The sequence below is a fragment of the Chelon labrosus genome (genome assembly GCF_963514085.1).
Source record: "Chelon labrosus genome assembly, chromosome: 22".
Taxonomy (NCBI): Eukaryota; Metazoa; Chordata; class Actinopteri; order Mugiliformes; family Mugilidae; genus Chelon; species Chelon labrosus.
Window position 1 is genome coordinate 1,743,047 of NC_140355.1, and position 21,065 is coordinate 1,764,111.

The 21,065-nt window shown below is 41.1% G+C and overlaps 2 protein-coding genes across 2 annotated transcripts in view; both read left to right on the forward strand.

Annotated features, from left to right (window-relative positions):
- Window positions 1-516: 516 nt before the first annotated feature.
- sptlc1 (serine palmitoyltransferase, long chain base subunit 1) lies at window positions 517-9,701 on the forward strand. Its single transcript, XM_084571841.1, has 15 exons — window positions 517-724; window positions 2,118-2,225; window positions 2,339-2,433; window positions 3,387-3,480; window positions 3,564-3,636; window positions 3,740-3,872; window positions 4,063-4,192; window positions 4,352-4,441; window positions 5,155-5,262; window positions 5,615-5,710; window positions 6,094-6,190; window positions 6,427-6,481; window positions 7,422-7,539; window positions 7,872-7,945; window positions 8,236-9,701. The coding sequence occupies exons 1-15, from the start codon at window positions 671-673 to the stop codon at window positions 8,327-8,329; spliced, it is 1,419 nt and encodes a 472-aa protein (XP_084427967.1). The 5' UTR covers window positions 517-670; the 3' UTR covers window positions 8,330-9,701.
- Window positions 9,702-11,892: 2,191 nt separating this feature from the next.
- Window positions 11,893-21,065, forward strand: part of ror2 (receptor tyrosine kinase-like orphan receptor 2) — a 45,718-nt gene continuing 36,545 nt past the window's right edge. Inside the window, exon 1 of the mRNA XM_084572255.1 lies at window positions 11,893-12,069. Within this exon, the coding sequence (XP_084428381.1) occupies window positions 12,006-12,069 (64 nt within the window). The 5' untranslated portion in view covers window positions 11,893-12,005. The remainder of the gene's footprint in view (window positions 12,070-21,065) is intronic.

A 21,065-nucleotide genomic window follows, 5' to 3' on the forward strand; every position in this document is an offset into this window, starting at 1 on the left:
TTCACCAGAATATCTCAATTGCAGCATGGAGAGTGGGTTGCACTTTGGCCTTTATGGTGGAAAATAGAATTCGAACAACTAACTTAGTATTTAACTATATCAAAATAAGGAAGACCTTTCAGAGTCTGAGTCTAACCATTACAACATTCCTTTGATTTCCAGCAGGTATAAGTTATTCTTCCTACTATACTTCAGTCTGAATGACATTTTTACCTGGTGCCTGCGTGTGAGCTTCACACTCACACGGGAAGCTGTGCAATTACCCTTGAGCAACTCAACTGAAACCAACACTTCTGTGTGCACAGTGAGGAAGAAGTAACAGATGCACCAGTGCGACGTGCGTTGAAACAGTAGACTGGCTAATTAATTAGTGCAACAAACCACAATAATGTTTGTTTATTATTATTATTCTTAAATAAAAACATCTAGATATTTGTGATTTGATCAAACTGAGTTATTTATAACTTCCTTTCCTCGATTGGCCATCAGTTCTTTCATGTATTTATTTTAATTAACATGTTTACGTTGTTTTTAAACGCTGAAATCAAGAGAGTGGAGGTACAGTATATCGACAATGGGCGCCATATTTATGACTGACTTCCCGGTGTACGATTTTCCTTGTGGAACTCAAATGCGGCATTGCTGGTGACGTTGCGGAAGAAAGATAAACATGGCGTCCGGGCAGCAATGGGTGTTGGTGGAAATGGTTCAAGCCTTTTACGAGGTATTTTTTGTCTTCCACAATTTTTTCGAGTCGAGTTATGTTTTGTCGTTTACAAGTAGACGCCTTGTATGTTTAGCTACACTGTGGCGTTTTAAAATGTATCCGTGGTTGTCATTTTTAAACTTCTCAGGCATGAAGTCAGTGGCTTAGGTAAGGTGTTTGATAGACAGGTTCTCTCAGCCAATCCACTGCGGTGTATTAGCTGCTCCCCGGGCTACTGTTATGTAAGGACCAATCAGCGGGAAGGTGCGAAGAAACAAGGAAGTTGGCTCATTCAGTTAGGATAGCTAGCTACAAAAGTAGGAAATACTATCAAAACACGTTAACTGTGCGAGTTACAGCGCAGAAGCTTAGATCATTAGTAAAGCTGAATATGTAAGCTGATTTTTTGTCAGCACTGCTGACTTGTGAGCGTGAAGATGGTCGAGTTTGAGTCACAGAAACACTCAACAGTGAGCCCAGAACAGCAAGGAAAAACAGCCGCCCTTAATTCTACCCATTTCTACATAAGCATGACTCCAAACATCATGGGATTTTCACATAGGTTCTGATAGTAGATAAAGAGAACGCAACCAAGTAAATTAAACAGAAATGCTATACTTGTGTATTTGTTTATTCAAGAAATTTTAACATTTGTACATCCCTGTAAGTTGCAAAAGTAAGTAAACCATTGATTTCAGTATCTGGTGTGAGCCCCTATGTTCAGCAATAACAGCAAATGAACATTTCCGGTAACTGCTGATCAGTCCTCTACAGTGGCTGAACCACCTCAGTTCTGAGATGTGGGTGGGTTTCCTCACATGAACTGTTTGCTTCAGGTCCTTCCACAACATTTCTATTAGATTAAGATCTAATTTAATTCTACTGTGGTTTCATCCATCTACAAAACATTTTCCCAATAGTCCTTGGCTTTAGCAAACTGTTGAATGGTAGCAATGCTCTTTTTAAGAGAGCAGTGCCTTTGTCTTTACCGTTGTACCATGCACGCTATGGTTGTTCAGTGTTCTCCTGATGGTGGATTCATTGACATTAACATTAGCCAATGTGGGAGAGGCTTTTAGTTGCTTAGAAGTTCCTCTGTGACCTTTCAGACTATTTTGTGTCTTGTTTTTGGAGTGTCTAGTGAAGTCTGGTTTAATCACTGTCTGTTTGGTTGTGCATTAGAAGTTGCAAAGAAACCACAGTATTAATGTCTTATTGTGTATGTGCTGCAATTTAATTAAGGAATGGTTACCTAGATTCTACCACATGATACCATTAACTGTCACTGTAAAAAATGTCGCAACATGATAAATAGTTTCATTTGCAGCCATGAGTTGTAAATGTTCTGGTGTTTTTTTTTGTTTTTTGTTTTTTGTTTTTTGCTACTTACCTTTACCCTTGTCTTCCTCAGGCTCCTGCTTATCACCTGATTCTGGAGGGGATCCTCATTCTGTGGATCATCAGACTTCTTTTCTCTAAGACCTACAAACTTCATGAAACATATAGACTGACAGAGAAGGTAAGTTCAGCTCAGGGTTGTGAAAATAAAAACAAACAGCAGTATGCACTACTGCTGTTTGTTTTTGTGTCATCTCAGTCACCCAACAGCTGTCACATGGTTCCACATTACAGGAAAAGGAGGACCTGATTGAAGAGTGGCAGCCGGAGCCTCTCGTTCCTCCTGTCTCCAAAGAGCATCCCTCGCTCAAATATGATGTTGTGACAGGGTAAAGCGCACACGACACCCCACTGCTTTATTTAACTGCTTATATTGGCTGAAGTGTGCTTACCATGGCATTCTCTGCCGTCAAACCTCGGCTGAAAAAAAAAAAAAAAGATTATATGATAAAGAAGTATTTAGTCTGAACAAAATTCTCTGGGACAGTTTGGGACCAATATCAAGCGTCGCTCAAAACATGAAGTTAAACACAGGGGGAAAAATAGAACTAAATATGGTCATTTTGTCTGTAATGAGGCTGTAGGTCATCAGATAAAATGCAATAAAAACATCAGGTATTGCAGTAGTTCCTGCCATCCCCATTCCCAGTAAACAACAGTTCACCCACAGTTTTCATCAGAGGTGAAAAATGAAAAGTTAGCGTGACCGATATGCTATAATTTCCTTGAACAAAGTATTCGGTGTCTCTGTAACAGCAACAACTGTTTCTTATGATTATGAGTGAATGCTTATCTTCTACCTGTGCATAACTATTATTGTATTCACTCTACTCCACATACTCCTATGCTTGAATACATTTAGATATATTTACTACACCGAGGTAGGTGCATGTCATTACTAACTCACAATACGTGTAGTCTGCAAATTGACATTATACAACAGTCCTTGACTTAATCCCCCTTTATGATTGTTCTAATGTTCTGTTTATTTTGAAACAGTTGCTATTTAGCCTAGCCCACTATTTGAAATGGGGTTGTTGTGTTAGTACAACACTATAAAATTCAATAGTACTACAAAATACAGCATCCGGAATGAAAACTCTTGTGAATGTCATATTTGAATGGATTGCGTAAATATTGAGATGGCAGGTGAGTGTATCTATTCAGTAAGATTGAACATGAACCACGCTGCTATGATCCTTACACAATGTTGTTTTGTCCTCTGAACTCTTCAGTGTTAGCAGTGTGTTAAGCCAAGCATTTAAACAGTTTTCCATTACAGACCGCCCAGCCACAAAATCATAATCAACGGAAAAGAGTGCATTAACTTCGCATCATTTAACTTCCTGGGTCTCCTCGACAATGAGCGGGTTAAGGTGATAATTTGATCTTTGCTCTTCATTGATTCCTTGTTTGACTGGTGCTTCGAATAACTAATTTGTTTCCCTCCCCGTTACAGCAAAAGGCTTTAGCATCGCTGAAGAAATACGGTGTGGGCACATGTGGTCCAAGAGGCTTCTACGGGACCTTTGGTGAGTGAAACTGTCTTTTTATCCACTGTTATGTCCCATCCGATATCCAGATACACTGGCAAGAAAACAGAAGTAAACCCTTTGAAATGATTCCTTCCCACAGATGTTCATTTGGAGCTAGAGAGTCGTCTGGCCAAGTTTATGAAAACAGAAGAGGCCATCATTTATTCATATGGCTTTGCAACTATTGCTAGTGCCATCCCTGCCTACTCCAAGAGGGGGGACATCATCTTTGTGTAAGTGCTGACATGCTTAGACTAATGTTAGACCAAGATTCAGTCTTGGAAATCACCCTTTACAATGACTGCCAGTCGGATTTAGTTCCACAAAAAAAAAAAATAAATAAATAAATCAGCTCTCTTACGCCTGTAAATATGACTTGATAGATTTGTGTTCCATGTGCTTGTGTTATTATTTTGTGTCCAGGGATGAGGCAGCTTGTTTCTCCATCCAGAAAGGTCTTCAAGCATCCCGCAGCTTCATCAAATACTTCAAACACAACGACATGGAGGATCTGGAAAGGCTGCTGAAGGAGCAGGAGCTGGAGGACCAGAAGGTTAGTACAGGACTAAATAAAGGACTGCTCATTGTGACTAACACTGTGCCCTGTTCTGTCATGCCAGTCAAAATGTTGGAGTTTAAAATTGTATTTTTATAACCTTTCAGTTTTTTTTTTTTGTTTTTTTTTAACAATTCTCATATGTGTATCTTGCAGAATCCTCGTAAAGCTCGAGTGACCCGGAAGTTCATTGTAGTGGAGGGGCTGTATATCAACACTGCAGACATCTGTCCTCTCCCTGAACTGGTAAATAGAAACACTGCTGAATACACTCCACAGCACAGTACAGTACAGTACAGTACAGTACAGTACAGTACAGTACCACCCAGACTCCACAGTTTAGTGATAATCAAAGGGCACATGTAGGGGCACAAGAGAGAGAACATGTCTGCACAGTGCTCCTGTGTCTCATTCTTAAATCGTAGACATGACAACATGCCAACAGCTAATCTCATTCAGGTTAAAGAAAGCACTGGTTGCTTAACTCCTTAGTCATTACAGGTGAGATTACGGGTGATGTTGTTACTTAAAAGTCTTAAGTCTCAGTCTATCAGGTTTATGCAGGCTGCATTACCACAGTTTTCATTTGGGTTGGACTGCTCACTACATACAGAACTAAACTTATTTTCAAATGAAATGAGAAATTTGAGTGCAAATTGTCTGCTGGATACAAACATTTAACATTATGTAACAACTTTAAAAAAAAATCTACTAGTCTGATGAATCCATTACAGGCAGTAGTGTTATAGGAAGGAACTCAAGTTGTTTAGGTAACATCACCAGCATATCTAATATAGCTGGTACAGTGTACCCCTGTACCCCCAGCTGTTCAGATAATTATTGTAGTTCCAGCTGCACATATGAATAACGATCACAGCTTGTGTCTTTAAAGACAAAGATATACAGGCCATACTGGAGATCCCAGAGTTTCTTATTCTTTCGTTTCTGTAACCCTGCAGGTGAAGCTTAAGTACAAGTATAAAGTACGGATCTTTTTGGAGGAGAGCATGTCGTTTGGTGTGCTGGGAGAACACGGCCGGGGGGTCACAGAACACTTTGACGTCAACGTGAGTCAAATAAAAGCACTGTATGCTGACACTGATTTTGTTGTTGGAAGCTTTGTGATCTTCAATACATGTACTCACTAATAATTTAATATTATATAATGTTTTGTAAATTTTCATGATGCTAATCTGACAGACTCATCCACAGCTTCACATGTGATGATGTAATTACTTGAATTTATTGTTTACAATATTTCAGCACCCATTTATAATAATAATAATGTCACTAATAGATTTCATGTAACTTAAATATAGACACACTCCAAATAGCTTTGGAATGAGCTTTTGGCCATGTTCCTGTTCATTATTTACATGTATGAATCTAACGACATGAGACTGTTTGTGCTCCATGCAGATAGATGACATCGATCTGATCAGCGCCAACATGGAGAATGCTGTGGCGTCCATCGGAGGCTTCTGCTGCGGACGCTCCTTCGTCATCGACCACCAGGTCAGTACAGAAAACATTTTGCCAATGTGTTGAATGTATCTACTTTCACTGTCACTGCAAGAAAATATTTGCAGTGTTATTAGATTGGCTTGGTGAGTTGGTGATTGTACTGTTGCATGCTACTGAGCTTTTTTTTTTTTAAATCATGCAAGGAACTTTTTTGTTTGTGGACATCTCTAGTTATACTTTCTACTTTCTACTTTCCATGGACGGCATCTAGATTTGTTTCCCATGGAACAATAGTAAAGTTGTTTTATTGAGGGCGACGTCTCACGTCTTTTTAAAAGCATCCAAAACAAGTTTAATGAGGTGTGAGCTGTTTCCAGCAGACAGGCAGTCCTAACTGTAAACTGTAACTGACTGGTGTCTTGTGTGTTTTGCAGCGCCTGTCAGGCCAAGGCTACTGTTTCTCCGCCTCGCTGCCTCCCATGCTGGCTGCTGCTGCCATCGAGGCTCTCAACATCATGGAGGAGGATCCAGGTACAGGATCTGTTTTTAATTGCTTCCCCCTCTGTGCGCTGTTCCAGCTCAGGGGGCTTTTATTGGCCTCAGCTGTGAAGAGATGCTTTTATTTGAGACAAGCTGTTCTTCTGTTCTGAGAAGGCTTCCCATGTCTTACTCCAGATAATTAGAAGATTGAATTTTCTTTTATTGAGGAGCTGTTTAGTTGTCAGATCTGTTTCCATTCATGCTTCTTTCCATCTTCTGTTCTGCAGATATTTTCACTGTCCTGAAAGAAAAGTGCGAGCATGTTTACAATGCTTTACAGGGGTAAGTTCACTGATACTAGGAGATTCTTCTGTGATTATGTGGACACTGTGGGTTTAATAAAGACCTCCATTTAGGTGTAAATTTATCTCAAGTCAGTTTATAAGGGGGATACACACCAAACATTTGTTGCCATTCTCTAGGAATAAACACACTTTATTTACTAAAAGACAGTGCTGAGAAATGACACATTGCTCAATGGTGTCTTATACATTAGCTATTTACGAGTGCTGGACTAACCTCATAAAGACTGCTTCAGTTGGGGGTGGTGCCAACCTTTAAAGGACATGAGTCTCTTCCTCATATTCTTTGCTGCTATCCTTCTTGAGCCATGTCTTCACGTCTACCATACAAAGGACTGAGTGTTACCGACAGATGACGTGACCCTGCCCTTAAGCCTTTTCATTTTTGTCTTGTGTTATGTTCAAAAACTGAATGATTTTGGTTGTCTCTTGGCTTTCAAGATCTTTCAAGAATGGTTAGAAATTCTTTAAGTGTCCTCCAGATAGATTCCAGAATCAGAGCACACTCATAGACAGGTTAACTTGTGTTTGATACTTGAGTAAAAGCTGGATGACATTGTGCTTGAGCTCACAAGGCATGTCTGGGATGTTACTGCAGCAAAGATCAATACTGCGGCTGCTAGACAGTACAGGTACAGGTGGAAGGTTGGTTAATACCAAGATAACTCTCATGCATTAATGAGAGGATGAAACCAGGGTGATCCACAGAGTGAGAGGGGGTGTCATTGTAACTCTCCTCTGCTCTGCTGAGAAACTGAAAAGCGTAGGGTCCACGTCTCACTTCCAATGGAGGACGTTATCAGACATGTGAATATACCGTATAGCAGTTTACTAAAAACCTTTCAGTCTTATTTTTTGCAGTGTATTAGTTTTAAATTATGTGATGTCATTTGTTTTGTTTGGTCATCCTTGCGTGACAGGACTCCAGGTCTGAAGTTAGTAGGAGTACCATTGGCCCCGGCTCTTCACTTACAGCTGGAGAAAAGCTCAGGCTCCAGAGACTCCGACATACAGCTGCTCCGTTCCATTGTAGATTATGTAAGTCCTCCCTGATCCAGCTGATTAAATCAAACACAACACCTCAATGTGAGACGCAAGATTCATTTTGAGAAACTGTTCAGAAATCATGTGTAACAGTATCAACATGAAGCTCTAATGCTGATTTTTAGAAGGCTCCATATTTTTATACCCTTAAGGTAGTAGTTTCATAATTGTAACCATTTCAGGTTCAAAAATCTATGTTTGCTTTTATTTTTGCGCTATACTTTAAAATCCTCACCAAGAAAAGGCTGACACATAATCGCGTTAGCAACAGACTTTAGTTGCTGTTTAGTTTTCACATCTCGTCTTCTCCAATTTTTCTGTATCAGTGTTTGGAAAGGCACGTGGCTCTGACCCTGGCTCGGTACTTGGAAAAAGAGGAGCGCTTCCTGCCCCCACCCAGGTAAGACACTCGAGCTTAATGTGCAGGTGATACTGCATCAAGAGTGTACTCTTGTAGTTTCTTCTGATGTGTCTGAATGCCTGAAACTACAGCCACCATCTGTTTATTTGTGGTCAGAAAGTCTTTGGGATTTTGTGACAATAGGAAAAGTAGAAACGACCACTTCTTCTTCTTTGGACTTAGAAGAAGTTAGAATGTCCAGGCCACATTTTTAAATGGAATAATCTCTGTAGGTGACATGAGCCTTGACACTGCTTTGTTGTGTTTGACTGCTCCACCTGTTTCCTCAGTATCAGAGTGGTGGTCACCATCGAACAGACGGAGGACGACATCCAGAAGGCTGTGTCTTGCGTCAAAGAGGCAGCTTCAGCCCTCCTCAAGTGACATTGTAGTGTTAATCATTGCTGAACGTAAACAGACGTCACTGGAGCTTTAGCAGGAGCCCCACTCTGTTGATTAGGTAGGACGTCACTGTGAGGGCAACACTCCCACTGAACGCTCTCATCCACAGACTGTGAGCCCTGCACACTGAATGTGTCATGAGGACCTCTTCTAATAAATACACGTCTCCTGGCCTTTTTTTTTTTATTTGTCTTTTATTCCTTTGCCTTTCTCACATTTATTATGTCTTATAACACATGTTGTTATTGTAACGTGTGGGCCTACAGCAGGACTGGCAGCACTTGTCTTTCTGCTGCGCATAAGAATGGTTCCCATGAAATAATAAACTAAGAATGTTTTGGTGAGAACTAGACTTGATATCCACAGACCAAATGACATGTTGCTTTTTATGTACTGACCAAAGAGGAGACTGTGCCCATTGTTTTATTTAATATGTCTGCAGTCTGCTAGTACAGAAAGTGTATGCAATGGTTGTGTTTTTATATGCCACTGACTGTTTTACTACAAATACATTGATTTTTACTTCTGCATTATTTGATCTGTTTTTCAGTTGATGTTACTTCTCTTATGTTAGAGGTCACTGCATCTCTGAACACTTTCATCAAAAGTAAATATATCTGATTTAAAATATGTGACTGTGTATGTGTTTTTTGGGTAAAAACCTACTGTGGTAATCTCGGAGATTCCCTTCTGTAGAGCTCCAAAATGTTACCTGTCTAATATTTGATTATTATAAGGCCTGAAAGAACACAAAAAATCTGTCATATTTATAAGAAAGTTTGATGATTGGGAAATCTTTAAATACAATAAATTCTATGAATATACTGTAACCTAACTTAAACAGATCTGGGACATTGATTGATTCTTTGAAGCAACAATCAGATCACAGTGTGGTGTGTTTGATTATTGACTCATCAGAGTGCTGCTCTATCCTCACCTCCAGTACAGCTCCAGTGTTGTGTAGAAACAATGTAGAATGTGCACTTAAACAGGCAGATTATGGCCAAACACTTTGCAAAGACACTTATGACGTAAACTTTTCTCTCCTTAATCTCAGTAATTATCGGCTTGGACTGCCAGAGTAAAACCTGAAGTCCCATAGGATCTGATGGCTGCTATATAATTTACAACCCAGCGTCCTTGGCTTCTAGTGTTTTTACGCAGCAGAATTGTGTTCTGGATGAAGGCTATAGCCGCTCAAGACATTTGTATAGTGCCAGGCACTTTAGTAATACTTTTAACAAGGAAGGGAGGACCCAAAAGAGCAATGGTGCAAGAGAGAAATAATGCAAAAGAAGCATTTTTTTTTTCATACTAAACTGTGCTGGATTTTCAAGTTAAATAAAACAGGCAACCTACCTGAGCAACATAGGAACTTATCCATTACCTAAGTCACCAATGTGCAAAACTAATCACCCCCCTTAAAACATATTTGTGCCACCTTTGTCAGCAACATTAGCAACCAAACAATAACCGAGATCAGACTCTGACATTCCTGCGGTGGAAGTTGCCAATTCTTTTCTGCTGAATTGCTTTAGCGCAGCTACTGGGGACTGTCTCAGAACACAAGCTCCTTCTTGCCTTCTTGTTTTCAGATACTGTCATGGCGTGTCAGTGTGGTTTAGGTGTTTAACAGAATCCTGGCTGTCACTAATGTAGTGAACTGTAGTGGAAAAAACACACAGAAACACTCCTGTGCAAGTAAGAACTTTAAATTTGTACAGAACAGAACTTAATACTTGAGTAAATATACTTACTTTACTCGTGTCTTATTGACTTAAAATATTGACTGGGGAGGAGAAAAAAATCTGCATATTTTTGAGGCAGTTAACATTTTTTTCCGCTGACTCCAGGCAGAGACAACGAGTGACCAGGCTCTTTGATCACAGACATGCCGGCAGAAGAAAGTAAGCCCCATAAAGGACAAGGAGCAGCAGATTTATAGATAGCAGATGCATCTGAACCACACATATTTCATCTGACTTCCCTTATAGATGAATCCACTTAACCTCTGGAGACATTCCACCATAGTGCTTGAGAACAATATGTAAAGACTGAGCATATAGGTGAATAGGCCTAAATAAAATAGCCCACAAAAATGAAGAGTTCTTTTTGGGTGTTGGGGACGTCCATGACCTTTGCTGCACATCACTGTTATTTTTTTTATGAAATTGAGTTTGTCAATCTTGCTACAAAGACACCCCTGTATGCTCTCATTGTGCATGTGAGTGCTCACCTAGATTACTTGATCTGTTTTTCAATCTACATTACTTCTCTTATGTTAGGGGTCACTGCATTTCTGACCACTATTATCAGAAGCAAATGTGTTTGATTCAAAATGTGTGACTGGGTGTGACTGTCTGTCTGTTTTTGGGTAAAGACCTACTGTGTTAACCTCAGAGATTCCCATTTGTTGTCTTTGGAGGCACCTATTGCAAGGAGCGGTAGCTGTAGGGATGCATTTGAACCTCACCACTTTGAATTTGATGCAAAATGTTACCTGTGTGACATCTCAGTCAGTCAAACAGATTCCTCCTATTTGTCTCTGACAGAAAAATAAATTCTGTGTGATGGATCACACATCAATATTTGAGCATGGCTTGTGATTTTGAGCGGGGGTGTCTCCACAGGAACCCGGTTGTGAATACTGCTAAGATTATTTTAATATATTTTCATCAGGGTCTTAAACTTCGAAAGATTAAAGCCTAATGGGAGAAAACACTGCAATGCTCCCGAGAGAAAACGGCACCTGAGAAAGGCCTAATGCATGTTTGATTTCTACAGTTTTACATGTTCGACTGCGTTAATCTTGCACCTAGATGTTTTCCAGTCGATGTAACTTCTCTTTTCTTAGAGGTCACCGCATTTCTGACCATTTTCATGACCACTCTCTGACAGAAAGATAAACTCTGGGTGATGGCTCATGCATGTGGAATGTCTCCAAAGAAACCCACTTCTGAATACTGCTTTTATATATTTTCACCAATCAGTCACCTTTTTTGCACCAGTCATTAACTGAAATTAAAAACTTTTCTATTTTGACAATAACGCCAGAAACCTTTAAAAGACTAATGGGAGAAAATAATGCTCCCGAAAAAAATGGCACCTGAAATAGACCCAATACATGTTTTAGTTTTATTTCTACAGTTGTTAATGTTTAGTTTCTTGGTTCTGAAAACTGTAGTCTGTCTTAACATGGTTGATGAGAAGCTTCCTTATTGCAGTTAGGACTCCTTCCGTCTCTAGATGGGGCCCTCTGCAAAGGCGTCCCTGCAGTCCTTGCGCGTGCCAGTGCTCGTCCCCCCAACCACAGTTTTCCAGTCTCTTCCCAGCGCCAGGACAGAGCCAGAGTCTTCGATCGCTGGCTGCGCGGCTCTCGTCGTCTGTGGCGGACCGTCCTCGGGATGAACGCGTCTTTGTCTTCCTCCGTCCTGAACCCGCATCTGCGCCGCCGCACCTTCATGCCTGACTCCTCCGCGACCTGGACCGTGCGCTTTCTCTCCGCGCCAGGCTGCTGCTGACTTGGAAAGCAAAAAGAAGAAGAAGACCCAGTTGAGCTACAGCTCCAGGATAAAAAAAAAAAAAACTGGATAAAATTGAAGTTTTCAGTCTGATTTTAACATTCTCCTGCACACGTTTGAAAGTGAAGACGGACGCTATGGCCACCTTCCCGACGAGTCTGCTCTGGATGCTCCTCTTGGCTCCAAACCTGAGATGTGACGGTGAGTTTCTTTCATACAGCAAATAAGACAAACTCCGAGGTTGGCTGAGAAGTGATGCACTGCACGAGATAAATCACTGCCCGCAATTCTTAGATTGCACACGCAATTGCAGATATTCAATCCATAAAGCGTGGAAAACTTGGGAGCCTGTGGCGTTTCTCTTCTCTTTCTGCGCCCAGATGGTCTTACACAATAGATGAAACTTTTTCTTTCTGCGGTTGAAGATAAAAGTTAGTTGTGTCTGTTTGGAGCAGGAGATTTCACATAGTCTCTGCAAAAAATCTCACCGAGAGCCCCTCACAACTGCGTCAAACTTTTAATCTGAGACGCACACTTTAATGTAAGAGAGTCGCTCCTTTTAAATTCATTTATTTGCTTTCTTTTAACACTTTCAAACTTCCGAGCTTTGATTTAAGAGCAGATGAAGGTTATGTTTTCTAGTTGTCTCAGTTGAATTTGTTTCATGGGCATTTAATCGTGCTGAAAGATGGTTTTAAGGGGAGGGGGGCCGTTTGTGGTGGGGGGCTCTCCTCCCTATAAGTTTCTGTGACCACTTAAACCCTCTTTGTCCTCTTTCAGCTTGTTGACATGTGTTCCTTGCGGCTCTAGTCTTCATAAAAAAAGGTGCTTGTGTCAGACTCAAAGGGCCACTGTGTCGTTGTCATGTTAATTGAACGCATAGCTCGAGGTGATCTCGCGTCTTTGTCAGTCATGCTAATTCATTTACTCCCCCTGCGGGGGGCGAGGGCTGTGCAGATTTCCTGTTTTCAGCTTTGGCTCTGAGGGCTTACCATTTGGTATGAAGTGAAAGGGGCATGGGGGTGGGGCGCAGGGGCCTAAATGATTAGCACCTTTAACCCCCCCTCGTTCTGCTTCTTGGGTCTGCAAGCAGCATTTCTTTGACCTCGGTGAGAACTGGAGAAGCAATGCAGAGGCCTGAAGAAAAAGGGTCAAGATGAACACACTGGTATACTAGACTAGGTATCATCAGCAAGGAGTGTCCATCCTCCTTGACATTCCAGTATGTTTTCATGTGTTCAATCTGGCAATGTGTTTGAGCCACATATCAAAATATGTTTTTGTTATTTAGGCTATTTTATTTGTGCATATATACTAATCAGGCTTAACATTATGACCACCTTCCTAATATTGTATAGGTCTCCCTTGTGTCTCCAAAACAGTTGTGACCTATCAGAGAATGGACATGGGCCTTCTGAGGGTGTCCTGTGGTGTCTGGCAACAGAATGTTGTTAGTGGGGGCCTTTGGGTCCTATGGGTTGAAGGGAGGGGCCTCTGTGGATCATCCCACAGATACTTGATCAGTTTGGGATCTAGAGAATTTGGAGGCCAGGTCAACACCTTGTGCTGTTCTTCATGTTTTTTTTAGTTGATCCTAAAGTGTTTTTGAGTGTGTGTCTGTGTCAGGCTGCATCCTGCTGGGGATGGCTGCTGCCATCAAGGAGTGTCATTGCTATGGGGTGGGGGTGCCTGGTCTGGTCTAGGTGGATGCTACATGTCTAAGTAACATCCACTTGAATGCCAGGTACAAACGTTTCCCAGCAGAACATTGAACTGTCACAAGCTGATCAGTGCTATATACGTCTCCCGTCAGTGGTTTTAATCTTGTGGCTGATCGGTGTATGCACATGTAGATGTAGATCATTAACATACAAATCTCCATATGTGAATGTGCTTGTTTCATGCATACATGACAAATGCTTTCAAACTCATATATGCAGCCATGTCATGTTTAAAGCAGTAGTCCATTGTGTGACTGGTATCCAATGCTTCGTAGTCAAACAAAAAAAACAAACCTTTGTTTTGTTTGGAATTACGGCAAAGTCAGACTTTATAACACTTAAGACAGTTAGAGCCACAGAAATCAACGTTCAGTAAAAATGCATGTTTCACTGAAGCCATCCATCATGCCTGCTTCTGTTTCAAGTCTCTGCAAGTTTTTCACAGTGTGGTGAAGTGAATGGAAGCCAACTGCTGACTGGAAGCCTGAAAATTAACTCAAATATCGAGGGCTCTGACGCAAGAAGACGTTGTCGTCAGCAGCAACATGCACATATGATCTGCAGCTGCATGGGTGGACGCAACTAGAATTCTGAATTCCCATATACAGGATGAATTGGAACGACGAGCTGCTGATCATTTTCACCCCACTGCGAGTCTAATGATTAAATTAAACGAGACTTCATCAGCTCTTACGTCCTAGGAACGCATGCAGAGAATGTATCAGTTGTCATTACTTTGGAAGAAACAAAAACATGAAGAGAAGTGACAGTCATTGAGTGAAATCACAGAGTTCCTGATGATGGTACTGAGCAACAGTCGAGCGGGCAGCATTTAAATTACACGGGAAAGCTATGTGGGAGCGATTTATAATAAAAAGTGAAATGTTGTGAGCGCACTATACAGAGGGACACACAGAAATAGCTGAGATTCAAAAGGCAACAGCTGTGAATGACATGGAAGTTTGTTACTAATGAGTACCCACAGCACTATGACTCACCGTGTTGGGGTTAGAGTAGAAAGACAGGACTACTGTTGCTGCTGCAGGAAACAAGGCCAGAGGGCCTTCTGTTGCTGTTAGGATGTTTAGGAAGAGCTCTATCATTTCTGTGATCACTTTTGAACAAAAGCCTGTAGGGGATCCTAAAAAACCAACCCAGCTGCGTATCAAAGAATTGTTCTTTGGTCATAAACAGACATATAAGAACTATACCTAGATAAAATGTCTGGAACTTGAAAGATTTTCTCGCCTTAAAATGAATTTAAAAAAGTTAAACAAGCGTTTCTGGTCATCTTTTGGTGCTCAACATCAGTTAAAAATCTGCAGGCTTTATACTATACAGGACCATAAATGCCTCGGAAGGCACAATGTGAAAGTGTGCGCTAATCCCCGTTTGAACAAACACAGTTTGTTTATAGCGGCAGGCTTTTCACGCCGCCTTCCAGAGCAGCTATAAACACTTTTCCTTTCGGTCATGTTCAGACACATTTGTTTCAGACATACACCAGCCTTACATCTGCCCCCCATCCTCGACGACAGACGGAAGTTTCCATTAGCGAGGGTTGACAGTGCCGAGAACAAGGAAATAACATTCAGAGTTTGGTGTGTTGAGGGAGGATGGAAAAGTCTCCTTAAGGCAGGTAGACTGTGAATAGAGGGATCTAGAGACAGTTTTCTGTATTTTGTAACAAATCTTCTTTCTTTTATGGTTTGCTAAAGCTTTAGTTTTTTTGTAGCTCTAAGCAGTGCTCCAGTTGGTTATTTTATTCCCCAAAGTAAGCAGGGAGTCAGACCAAAAGCAGCTGTGCATTAAAACAGGACATGCCGTGTTAGTATACGTGTGTTTTTTGCAGATGAGGCAGTGAAATATGATTCAGTTATGCAGTTGTAACATAATAAGAGATAAATGCACATAAATCACAGCACATCTGATTGTTTTATTCTCAATACAAGACTGTATTAAGGTACCTTACTGGATGAAAGTTTCCTAGATGTGTACATTTTTGCAAGTTCTTACAAGAAACAAAAGCTCAAAACAAGTCATATTCATTTGGTTTAGCAGAGATAGTGGAGCTGACTGGTAAAAACACAAATTGTCTGTCTCCTTCCGAGGTAACCAGCTGCAGGTGGAGGATGTTTATTGACTAGCATGTTTACAGCCTGTCTGTTTGTGTGTCTGTACATGTTTGCTGCATCGATGGACCTATTTTTTTGTGACGTAGCTCCATCCAGAGATCTAAGCGAGAACTTTTAACGAGTGTTGTTATTATAACAAGTTCCTGTAAAATACTTCAGTTTTCCTTTAATAATGAGCTCCATCCCGACCGATCTGTTGAGCGCCTTTCCCTTCCTGACATAAAACAGCAGGTGAGGATGATTAATGTGGATACTCATTCATAGTTAGCGGAAACAAACTATTAATGGCGTTGTAATCAGGTGCTCCACCAATCAAATTAGACGCAGTTTCATAAATACATGTGCCACTCCGGGGCAGAAGCCGTCTATAGTCTGAAGTAGTGTATGAACTAATGGCTTTGTTATTTTGCTACAGGCTAAGCACTAATGTAACTGACAAACACAAGGAGACGTGATTAACTGCCGCATGACACACTCGGTGCAAGGATTTCCCAAAGTTTTATTGCCCTCACTATTCACTCTGTGGTCCCCTGGTTTACCTCTGGTCTGTGTTTCCCCTTCCCCCCGTCTAGCTGTGAAGTGAGGCAATGCATAGCAGCACTGGACAAACCAGAAGAGTTAGCCAGAGGTCAAGCCATTCATCTGCAATTTGTGGGAGTCAAGGGGAAGTGATCAGGGTCCAGAGTTTCCACTTAGTTTTAGAGCAAGGAACTTATAATTCTATGCTAGATGCCAAAACTTGTGTCGTACTAACAGTGGCTTTCATCCAAGGACAACAGGAGAACAACATGAAACGAGAAAGCAACGGTTTTATTTCGAAATAAATAAAAGGCACCTTTTTAAACGGAAATTTTATAAACTTGGGCTACATGCAGGGCTTTCACAGGTATCGCCCTTCTTTATTTGGTATGGCTGATGGGATGTGGTGGCTCTGACTCTGTGAAGTATTCTTTTCTGTGTGCTATTAGCCTGGAAAGGAAAGTTGGTCTGGAGCCCTTTCAAAGGGAAATGATTATGTTCTGGTAAATATCTCCCAGGCAGGTCAAATTGTTTGTCATATCCCACTGGTGTGTTACCAGACTCATATTCTGACAAGAACTGAATCTGCCATCCCAGTCTAGCATGCTATTGCAACATGATGTTTAGCATGCCACTGATCTCAGTGTGTTCATTTCTCTCATGGTTTTCTCTCATGTCATGTTGTTTCCATGTACACACGATGATTACATCCACCTCACTTTTGTAATGTGCGTTGGCCAGTCTCAAATGTTGTGAGGCTTCTGTTTAGGCATCTGTACTGGTTTAAGATTGATACAGAGCTGCTCCCTTGCCACTAAAGCCAAAGATTATGGTTTTTTTTTACCCAATCTCACCTGTGGTACTTGTAATATTACCTTTTTCACTTGATTCATCATGACATTTCATAGAGAACCTGCTTCCATCAGTACCGGTGCCCAGTCATCCAAATTGCAACAGTGGTGGCGGCTAATTACTGGCCGGTGACAAGCAGTCAAAGGAGTGTGAAAGTGCTAGATGAAGGCTGCAGGGTGCTTTTGTGTTGATGTGCACAGAGTAGCACAATAACATACAGCCAGGGCTGAAGAAAGATCACATGTTTATTTTTGCATTTCCAGAAGCAGACTTTGACATGTACGGCTTAATGTGAGTGATGCCGAACGCCTGGACATTGCTTCATTTGGGAGATTTGTTGCAGACCCTATTGGCCACCAAACCCTAATCACAACTGTTTGTGCTCTACTGTTACTTTGGCACAATTGCAAGTTTTGTATGCCAGTAAGCGTTTGACAAACATCTGTATTGAAATGAAACAGCTGTAGTGTTGAAGCTACTATGTGCAGAGTTTGAACCGTCCTTCGTTTGGCATCACAGTGGCAGGCAGCAACGCATACTTCCACCCAGTATTCTCCAGTGTAAACACTCCAGCAACCATTTTAATGTGAAGAGCGCTCTGGTAACAGACTCAGGTCTTGTGTGAACAGTAATAAGGAGGGATTGACCCACGGCAGCAGTCTATGAATGGGTCAAACACAAGCTGAACATGTGCTTATTATCCTGACACTAGATAAACACCAGGGGTTTTGTCTGAGAAATCGTTAGAGTGACACGTTTGGTATGAAGGAAGGGAGACGGAGTCCACAGTGGAAGTGATAAAGAAGGACAAAGTAAAGACGTTATGTTGGATCAGCTCACAGCGTTGAGAGGTTTTATTTTTTTTGGCATTTGTCTGGAGAAGATTATCTAAAAATCACATCTGGGGGTTTAATCCAGCTCAAGATCACTTTTTTCAACAAGCCTTTCGGAACATGTAGGCGCTATCTGACTCTAGTTGTGGTTTGGCATCACTCGTATAGCCAAATTCATTTGAAGCACACCATGGTATTAAGTATAAAACTGCATTTGGCATGTTTTTAACCTGCAGACAACAAACACTGAGTGAAAGTCAATTTCTCCAATAGCTGCTAAACTAAACAGAGACGCTAGAGCAAGGAAGAAACTCAAAAGAAGATTGATACTTAATGGCACTATATGAATAAAAGTGAATTGAAAATAGAATTTAAGGTGTATACTTTTCAATTTAGTTTGTATCCCCTGAAAAAATGTCTTTTTTTTATGTTTTTTCACTTTAATGGAACTGGGTTGTATCTGCTTTCATGTCATTTCTATCAGGATTACCTGTCCTCATCACCTTATGATCAGTGAAGTATCAATTTTACACTACACTGACCGTAGGCATGGTCTCATGGGGACAAATAAAGTGATTTGAACTGAATTAAATTGAACTGAATTGAATTGAACTAACAATCAAGGGTAAACGGCCAAAGTTCACAATGTAAGCATTAGTTCTGGCGTGTTCTTTCTATTTACAATCACAACACACAAATGGGCCTTTGTACTGCACCGCTACCAGCATACTTTAGCTAAAAATTAGCATATTGCTGTTGAATGCCAAAGCAGAGAGGAGATCCATGCGGGTTGTCTGCAAACGTGCAGCCTCGCACGAGAAGGAATATGAGATAATTACAGCGAGAAACTGTCAGGCCACAATAAAGCTGGAAACAAACGACAGTAACACTGAAGAGATTTTCTTGTATTTGTTAATGTGACAACACAGAGAAAGATGACTGTCAGGTGGAGCACTGCCGTGTGTCTTGGGTCTGGTACTAATTATAATCCTGGAACTGGTACTAATTAGAGAAAAGACATTCCCACGGACAGGCCTCAGTGTGGATTGGCTGGTCGAAAGAACGGGCTCTGTTAGCATGCCGCTGTAACATAAGTAGTTGGCTTGCTTTTTCTACAGAGTTTCTGTTTACTTAGTGATCATTTGTTTTAATATTAATTGTACTGCCGATTTTTGAACTACACGTTGACAGCAACATGTGTGAATGTCATAGATGGATCTATCTTGATTGCTTTTTGATGAGAAACCATAGAGGCATAATGCTGACATATGCTGCTAATTATGCTAGTGGCTAAGCAGGAACAGAGGAGGCAAACTGTTTGCCAGCAAGGCAAGAAGTATGACGTGGTTTGAGCAAAAAGAAGTTTCTGATCTTCCAAAGCTTCATTGTGTTTCTGCAACCTGCTGTATATGTTTGGGTGTTTACTGCATGTGTGGAGTGTAAGCAAGGACCGATTGTTCACCAGAACCAGCACTAAAGAGGTGCACAGAAAGATGGAACAGACCAAAGCAGGGTTGAGAAATCTAGGTTTCTTTAGTGAAAGGGTTTTTAGGTCATGTTGTTTTGTAAGTCTGCAGCTAAAATGATATGAACACTAGATCAAGAGACAGTTCCCAAGAGAGTTACAGTAATCAGCCCCAGAAAAAAATAACAACAGATTTATCGTTTTATCCACATCAGAGGAAAAAATTTTTTTTGAAGGAATCTGAAGACAGAGCCTTGAGGTACTCCACTTGCACACTGTTCGGAGAATCAGCAGATGATGTGGAAACGTCAAGAACGTAAGCAGAAACAATAAGGATATCATTTAAAATGAGTCTGTTTAAAAAAAGTTTGCGTAAAAGTACTGCAGCTAGTGACTTCCACAATATCACCAATATTGTGAGTGTGGCTTCAGTCACGCAGTCTGTACGCCAACAATATATTTGATTCTTTAAAGGTTTAAAGGTTGCCTGTTGGGATTGTGACCTCCAGTTTGACCTCTCATCCAGGCTAGTTGATGAAGATGTCCTCATCCACAATCTGATTCTGTCAGAGGTTGCTTCCTGTTAGAAGGGAGTCTGTTTTTACTTCACCAGCCAGTTGATGCTGGGCCTAAGTGTCAGTGTCCTTACTAAAGGCCAGTGCAAAAAAGAAAAAGCTGAAACGAGGACATGTTCAAACAGTCTGAAAGCAGTAAAAAACCACTCATCTGGTTCAGGCTCATCTGAGGGTAGGCAGGGTGGGGGTCTCATACCAGTACTCTTGCGGAATAAAGCTGTTTTTGCACATGCACTGCAGCCCTGAACTTAGGCTGACACTGTCGGAAGGACCTCTATGTGAGAAAGCAAATGTCCGAATCAGCTGGAGTGCACATTAAAAAGACTTTACCTGACATCTTCCTTTTACAAAGTTTGAAATGTCTGATTGAGTCCATCTGTGATCAGATCAGGAAATGAGCAGGTAATGAATCAGCTGATGATGTTTCTATCATGCGACCGCAGTACACAGCCAAAGAATACAAAAATCCAAGGCTGAAGAAGAAGAAGAAGAAGACGAAGGGTGATTTACACAAAGACGCCAATGAAAATGTCTAATGGGCAGATGAGATTCCAACACAGGAAACACCAGACAAAAGTAACCGCAAGAGACTCTGTTCTTCTGCACACTTTTTGCATTATGTCTTGGATCGTGCAGATGTTATTCAAATGGAGTATTCCCAACAGTGATGAAGCATCTGAAACAGACATACCCCAGTTATGTGCTAGGTGTGAGAAATATCTGGACCTTATTCTTTGGACATTACCTGGTGTTCATGTTAGAAAACATCTCTTACTTACTGGTCGGGGTGGAGATAGCGAGGAGGTACGACTGTCACTGGATGTAGTTATCACTCCTGGCGCTTTAGGGAAAACCTTAAACTAAGAGGTAAATTTGTTGCTTCCTGTGCGGAGGGGAACTTTCCACCAGTTTTCCCATCGACTAAAGAAGTTTAATTTAGAAAACAGGGTGAATTTATAGAGTGTGGGGACCCGAGGAGGTAGAACATGTCTTTGTGAATTAGTCTGGCTAGATTTTCATAGAAGGGCAGGCAGATTTAGCCTGCAGCAGACATAACACACATCATAGATCACACCCCCTTCACTGTGCTGGGAGGT